The sequence below is a fragment of the Coregonus clupeaformis genome, unplaced genomic scaffold, assembly GCF_020615455.1.
Source record: "Coregonus clupeaformis isolate EN_2021a unplaced genomic scaffold, ASM2061545v1 scaf2422, whole genome shotgun sequence".
Lineage (NCBI taxonomy): Eukaryota > Metazoa > Chordata > Actinopteri > Salmoniformes > Salmonidae > Coregonus > Coregonus clupeaformis.
Genome location: NW_025535876.1, coordinates 55,001 through 62,500, shown reverse-complemented (window position 1 = coordinate 62,500; position 7,500 = coordinate 55,001). Strand labels below are relative to the sequence as shown.

Here is a 7,500-nt window from a genome sequence, read left to right as displayed (position 1 = left end):
ACTGAAGACTTATCTCTTCAGTAGGTCATATGATTGAGTGTAGTCTGGCCCAGGAGTGTGAAGGTGAACGGAAAGGCTGGAGCAACGAACAGCCCTTGCTGTCTCTGCCGGGCCGGTTCCCCTCTCCACTGGGGTTCTCTGCCTCTAACCCTGTTGCAGGGGCTGAGTCACTGGCTTGCTGGTGCTCTTTCATGCCGTCCCTGGGAGGGGTGCGCCACTTGAGTGGGTTGAGTTACTGACGTGATCTTCCTGTCTGGGTTGGCGCCCCCTGGTTTGTGCTGTGGTGAGACCTCTGTGGGCTATACTCGGCCTTGTCTCAGGATTGTAAGTTGGTGGTTGGGGATATCCCTCTAGTGGTGCGGGGGCTGTGCTTTGGGCGGAGTGGGTGGGGTTATATCCTTCCTGTTTGGCCCTGTCCGGGGTTTCTTCGGATGGGGCCACAGTGTCTCCGGACCGCTCCTGTCTCAGCCTCCAGCATTTATGCTGCAGTAGTTTATGTGTCGGGGGGCTGGGGTTAGTTGGTTATACCTGGAGTACTTCTCCTGTCTTATCCAGTGTCCTGTGTGAATTTAAGTATGCTCTCTCTAATTCTCTCTGCTCTCTTTCTCTCTGAGAACCTGAGCCCTAGGACCATACGTCAGGACTACCGGGCATGATGACACCTTGCTGTCCCCAGTCCGCCTGGCCTTGCTGCTATTCCAGTTTCAACTGTCTCTGCCTGCGGCTACGAAACCCCTACCTGTCCCAGACCTGCTGTTTTCAACTTTTATGATCGCTATGAAAAGCCAACTGAGAGACCTGAGCCCTAGGACCATACGTCGGGACCACCGGCCGTGGTGACTCCTTTGCTGTCCCCAGTCCGCCTGGCCTTGCTGCTATTCCAGTTTCAACTGTTCTGCCTGCGTGGTTATGGAACCCCTACCTGTCCCAGACCTGCTGTTTTCAACTCTTAATGATCGGCTATGAAAAGCCAACTGAGATTTATTCCTGATTATTATTTGACCATGCTTGTCACTTATGAACATTTTTGAACATCTTGGCATGGTTCTGTTATAATCTCCACCCGGCACAGCCAGAAGAGGACTAGCCACCCCTCATAGCCTGGTTCCTCTCTAGGTTTCTCCCTAGGCTTTCGCCTTTCTAGGGAGTTTTTCCAGCCACCGTGCTTCTACACCTGCATTACTAGCTGTTTGGGGTTTTAGGCTGGGTTTCTGTACAGCACTTCGAGATATTAGCTGATGTAAGAAGGGCTATATAAAATAAAATTGATTGATGTCATTTCGGACATTTTGGCGCTCACGCGAAATGACACAAAGTAACAAAGTCGGAGGGAAACAAAGTAGCCTCTCACTCGCTGCCTGTGGGTGGGAACCGGCTTAGGGCTGTCTGTCTGTCCATCTGTCTGTCCCTCGCTCCAATTGGATAAGGCCACACCGGCCCGGTGGCCAATCGTTGCCTCTTGTGGCGAGGTATATGTACGGCTCTCGAAGTGGCGAGCGGCTCATTCAGACTTTCTGTGACTTTCTCAAGCTACCAATATGAGCGGAAGAGGCAAAACCGGAGGCAAGGCCAGGGCGAAGGCAAAGACCCGTTCATCCCGTGCTGGCCTCCAGTTCCCCGTGGGCCGTGTGCACAGGCTGCTGCGCAAAGGCAACTACGCCGAGCGTGTGGGCGCTGGCGCACCAGTCTACCTGGCCGCCGTACTCGAGTACCTGACTGCTGAGATCCTGGAGTTGGCCGGCAACGCTGCCCGTGACAACAAGAAGACTCGTATCATCCCCCGTCACCTACAACTGGCCGTCCGTAACGACGAGGAGCTGAACAAACTGCTCGGCGGTGTGACCATCGCTCAGGGTGGTGTGCTGCCCAACATCCAGGCAGTCCTACTCCCCAAGAAGACCGAGAAGGCAGTCAAAGCCAAGTAAATTCGCTACTGCGACTTCAACTTGACTACTCAACCCCCAAAGGCTCTTTTTAAGAGCCAACCACCTAGCTCTCCAAAAGCGCAAAGTACCTTTCTATGACCGCAATACATTGAGTGGGTGTATACACAACTATTTCGACATTCTGTGCCCACATGAGGCCTTGCATGAACAACAACACCTACTTGGCCTCATTTGCCATAGCAGGCTAGCATTAGATGATACGTGCCTATAAGCTGTCACTCTTGACTTTGGCGACTATTATTGCGCGTAAAGGGCCGGCGGCGTCCTATTGCGCGCGCACCGGGAGTTTGAGTTTTGGAGAGGCCGGGCCTCCCGTCCAATGGCCAACGGAGGAGGCCTGCGAAACGGGCCAATCGGGGTGGTGGGGAGATGGTGTCCAATCAGCAGGCGCCACTGCCGGCTTTATAAACTTCACATAGGCATTTCGAGGCTATACTCCCGACTGTCAGAGCAGCGCCATGGCCAGAACCAAGCAAACCGCCGCAAATCCACCGGTGGCAAAGCCCCCAGGAAGCAGCTCGCCACTAAGGCTGCTCGCAAGAGTGCCCCGGCCACCGGCGGTGTGAAGAAGCCTCACCGTTACAGGCCCGGCACCGTGGCTCTGAGAGAGATCCGTCGTTACCAGAAGTCCACTGAGCTACTCATCCGCAAACTGCCCTTCCAGCGCCTGGTGCGAGAAATCGCCCAGGACTTCAAGACCGACCTGCGCTTCCAGAGCTCCGCCGTGATGGCCCTACAGGAGGCTAGCGAGGCTTACCTGGTCGGCCTGTTCGAGGACACCAACCTGTGCGCCATCCACGCCAAGCGGGTGACCATCATGCCCAAGGACATCCAGCTGGCCCGCCGTATTCGCGGAGAGCGCGCATAAATGAGGATGACCTGAACTCGAATATCCCCCAAAGGCTCTTTTAAGAGCCACCTCCATATTTCCATCAAAAAGGCACAATTGTTCCATGTATACACGCACCTCTACATTAGCCACCATGTATGTTGTTCACTAACACGTCTAAAAGCTACGTATTGCACCTTTTAGTTGCCTGAAGTCTAGCTTCAATGTTTGTGTGTGTATATACACAACCATCTGGCATCATCCACTTCCTTTGAACTATATAGTAACACAGTAAAATGCTTTACAAAGGAGGGGAAAAAGAAACGAGTGATAATATAGGCCGAATAGTAACAAGAATTGTGTTCAGATGAATAATTGACACTATTAGTTGTGTGTAATAATAGCCTTGCATGCAGTCCAGAAAAAACATGCATGCCAACTTACTTTGAAAGTCCCATGTTGCAGTGCTGCTGAGAGACTCATGCAGAGGCCCAAACTTTACAATGGAGCACGGAGGCCATCTTGTGGTTAAATGTGGGTACTGCACCTCATGGTGATTCCCTTTCAGCATTTGCTCTTTAGGCCAGCGTTTCCCAAACGCGGTCCTGGGGTCCACAAGGGGTGCGCGTTTTGCGTTTTGCCCTAGCACTCCACAACTGATTCTAATACTCCCAGCTTGATGATGATGAGTTGATTATTTGAATCAGCTGTGTAGTGCTAGGGCAAAACTCCCAAAATGTGGCCCGAGTTTGGGAAACCCTGCTTTAGGCTAATACTAGCCTATTAGGATGACTTGGTTCGATCGCTTTAATGGCAACTGCTGAACTCTGGTTTCACTAATTACTTGTCCCAGGTCACCATTATGAATCCAATAGCAAAACAAATGTTTCAAAATTGCTCAATAGTGAAAAAAGGCCAGGAAATGATGGGTTCTCAGCAATATTTCACCAACAACCAATCACTATTCACGCATAGACATTAGGATCATCAACAAATATTCCTAAGTCATACTACAAAAGGGTTGTAACGAAATGGATTTGTCTGTTCAATGCAAGTTCAACGTCAAAGAAAAAGTGCATCACCACAACAAACGTGTCTTTAGATACACTGTAAAAAATGACTTTGTGGAATGTACTCAAGCTATTACAGTCAACAAAAGCACACGTCATATTGTTGAGTAGATCTTTTTGCTTGTTTTTATGAGTAGATAAGCTTGAGTAAGTTGAGTTGATGTGGTCCAATACATTGAGTAAAGATGATAGAGACGTAAAAGGATTATATTACATTGATTCGACTCAAATAGACATTGTGTTATTTTACCTGAATGATTCATCCTATTATGTATTTAGACCAACTTACTTTGGATTCACTCAATCACATCCCTTAAGAGAAAAGGTATCCGGACACCGGGAATCCATTTATTTAAACATCAACGGTTTGCAAAACATCTGTTATTATGAGTTGACAAATTACGTAATTGCAATCAACACTGCAGGTAACTCATGATTGCTGCAGGTAGGCAACACCGTAGAAATAGGAACTACAACACTAACAACAAGTGACATTTACTCCTGATGTACTGACTGACCTGTTGCAACCTCTACAACCACTGTGCTTATTATTTGACCCTGCTGGTCATCTATGAACGTTTGAACATCTTGGAGAAAAATGTGTGAAACCACTGCCTATATGAGGAGCTGTCGTTGTTTGTTTTATTACCACATACTTATGGAAATTGCACCGGTTGAGAGATGATGGCTCTCTTGTGCCTACGGTGAAGGGTACTTCTGATCCAGCAGGTGGTGCTAAGATCCCTCCCTATATGACTTGAATGATGAGTTGATTTATTCCTTATAGCTCCTAATGATTTTAAGGCCAGTGTTGGCAAACATTACTTGTGCTCCAGCAGGTGGCCATGACATCCCTCCCTATATGACTTGACTGACCAGTTAGTTGATGGACTCCTTATAGCTCCTAATGATTTTAAGGCCAGTGTTGGCAAACATGACTTCTGCTCCAGCAGGTGGCCATGAAATCCCCCCTATATGACTTGACTGACCAGGTAGTTGATGGACTCCTTATAGCTCTTAATGATCTCAAGTGTCTGTGTTTTTATGTGGTTAGGAGTTTTGCTCACTGCGTGTCCCCCTTCCATTTCAGTGTTTCCCAACTCCAGCGGTAGAGTAGGCTACCCCCAACAGGACCCATTTTTCTTGTAGGCCTGGACAGCCACAGCTGATTGAACAACCTGTCACCTAAATTACCAAGTCCTCAATGAGTAGAATCAGGTGCAACAACAACAACAACAACAACAACAATATGAGGAGAGGGACACAGTGTACTAGCTGATCTCCCAGTTGTCACAGTTTGGCCTTGTGTTCCACATAGCCTATATCAGTATTTGAGTATGTTTCCCGCGTACGTTAGTTGCTTTCACGTCATCTTTGAAATCGCTCCTCCCTAGTCCCCTAGAACGAGCGCCCTCCCCTTTGCAACGCCTCCGAACATATAACAGAGGCGCGCTTTCTGTGCCGCCGGCCTCAATCAGGTCGACCAAACGCAGATAATAGCGCACCGCGCACCGGCGCTGAAGTCATTCATTCACTTGAACTCAACTAGCGAACACACCATGTCCGGAAGAGGCAAAGGCGGCAAGGGACTCGGAAAAGGAGGCGCCAAGCGTCACCGCAAAGTTCTCCGCGATAACATCCAGGGAATCACCAAACCCGCTATCCGCCGTCTGGCTCGCCGCGGCGGCGTGAAGCGTATTTCCGGTCTGATCTACGAGGAGACCCGCGGTGTCCTGAAGGTGTTCCTGGAGAACGTGATCCGTGACGCAGTCACCTACACCGAGCACGCCAAGAGGAAGACCGTTACCGCCATGGACGTGGTCTACGCTCTGAAACGTCAGGGACGCACCCTGTACGGTTTCGGCGGTTAAACCCACTCTCTTCGGAACCTCAACACCCCGACTCGAACCCAAAGGCTCTTTTAAGAGCCACCCACATCCGCTTAAAATGGGCCCATTCCATGTAGTGTTATATATAACAAAAAAATGTTTAGTATGCAATTTAGTAAGAAAGTATGAGCCACTTCGAGTGGACAGGGAGTATTAATTAGAGGATTCTAATGTCCCGTCCACTTTTAGCGCACAGAGGGAGGCCTATATCTGACAGTGGCAAAGTGTAAGAACGTTATTATTTTGGGTCAAGCAATAGTGGAATTTGGACAACATAAAGCCACCACGAGTCGGTAGACGTGGCTCGAAAAGAGGGGGACAGCGCGCACACACACACACAGTCCAAAATGGGAGCCCTATGTCTGACGGTGCCAAAGTGGGCAATTCTATCACCAGCATTATTTGGCACAACAATCGTGCCATTTGGACACCTATTAAAGCCCCCCTTTTGAAACACACAATTCCCCATCGGTCACAGAGCATAGGCTATAGAGAGGAGGGAGGGAGGAGAGGGAGGGGCAAGCAAGCAGGGGAGTGTCTACGGCCGCTGACTTTGCTTAGCTTCCTCTTCATAAGACGGGTAAGCGCCCTTCACCCCTCATTCGTTTCTGAGAAGCAACGAGACATCATCATGCCCGAGCCAGCAAAGTCAGCGCCCAAGAAGGGCTCCAAGAAAGCCGTCACCAAGACCGCAGGGAAGGGCGGCAAGAAGCGCAGAAAGTCCAGGAAGGAGAGTTACGCCATCTACGTGTACAAAGTCCTGAAGCAGGTCCACCCCGACACCGGCATCTCCTCCAAGGCCATGGGAATCATGAACTCCTTCGTGAACGACATCTTCGAGCGTATCGCCGGAGAGTCCTCTCGCCTGGCCCACTACAACAAGCGTTCTACCATCACCTCCAGGGAGATCCAGACCGCGGTGCGCCTGCTGCTCCCCGGTGAACTTGCCAAACACGCCGTGTCCGAGGGCACCAAGGCCGTAACCAAGTACACCAGCTCCAAGTAAACAGCGCATTTGGACTGCTCTACTAACCCAAAGGCTCTTTTAAGAGCCACCCACTCTGTCAGTAAAAAAGCAATTCCATCGCCACCGAATGAATGCGTAGGTAGGCTGCGTTACATTGTATCATTGTTTAATGGGCGGCGCGCGCCGCCTCGGAGAGCGGCTACATTGTATCATTGTTTAATGGGCGGCGCGCGCCGGCTCGGAGAGCGGCTACATTGTATCATTTCCCCTGCCCGTTCCAGCGTAGGGGTTTAGCGCGCCTTTTTGGTGTCTTTGCGCGCTGAATAGTAACCCATGTTTGTCGGGCTCTATTCCAGGTGAAGGCAATGTAAAATGGCACCATTTGACAAAGGGTGTAAATAAATAAATCAAAAAGGCAGTCTGTTGGGTTTGATTGGAAATAAATTCCTTTTATCGTCTAATGAGCAGATAGTCATTTTGAGTTGACTTCCTGAATCGGTAGGACACGGATGGAGTGAATGGATGCTCCATCATTGGACTATACCCTAATGATGTGAACGAGAATGATGATGGCAAGAATAAAAAGGTGTTGAATAATATGAATGTATATTATATATATATATATATATGAACGTAGCCCTTTTGGCCTACAGGTCATTTCCGGTCAAGGTCACATCATCCATATAGTCCCCTGTAGCTCAGTTGGTAGAGCACAGCGCTTGCAACGCCAGGGTTGCGGGTTCGTTTCCCACGGGGGCCAGTATGAAAATGTATGCACTCACTTACCTGTAAGTGGCTC

At 49.6% G+C, this 7,500-nt stretch overlaps 2 protein-coding genes and 3 pseudogenes across 2 annotated transcripts; all 5 read left to right on the top strand.

The window, feature by feature from the left end:
• Window positions 1–7,500, top strand: part of LOC121553889 — a 20,196-nt pseudogene that overhangs the window by 1,941 nt on the left and 10,755 nt on the right.
• LOC121554003 (histone H2A) lies at window positions 1,337–1,961 on the top strand. Its single transcript, XM_045219512.1, has one exon. The coding sequence runs from the start codon at window positions 1,539–1,541 to the stop codon at window positions 1,923–1,925; it is 387 nt and encodes a 128-aa protein (XP_045075447.1). The 5' UTR covers window positions 1,337–1,538; the 3' UTR covers window positions 1,926–1,961.
• On the top strand, window positions 2,405–2,866 carry LOC121553888 (annotated as a pseudogene).
• The window catches only part of LOC123481290, an 18,002-nt pseudogene continuing 15,340 nt past the window's right edge, over window positions 4,839–7,500 (top strand).
• On the top strand, window positions 6,337–7,119 carry LOC123488668 (histone H2B). Its single transcript, XM_045219514.1, has one exon. The coding sequence runs from the start codon at window positions 6,366–6,368 to the stop codon at window positions 6,738–6,740; it is 375 nt and encodes a 124-aa protein (XP_045075449.1). The 5' UTR covers window positions 6,337–6,365; the 3' UTR covers window positions 6,741–7,119.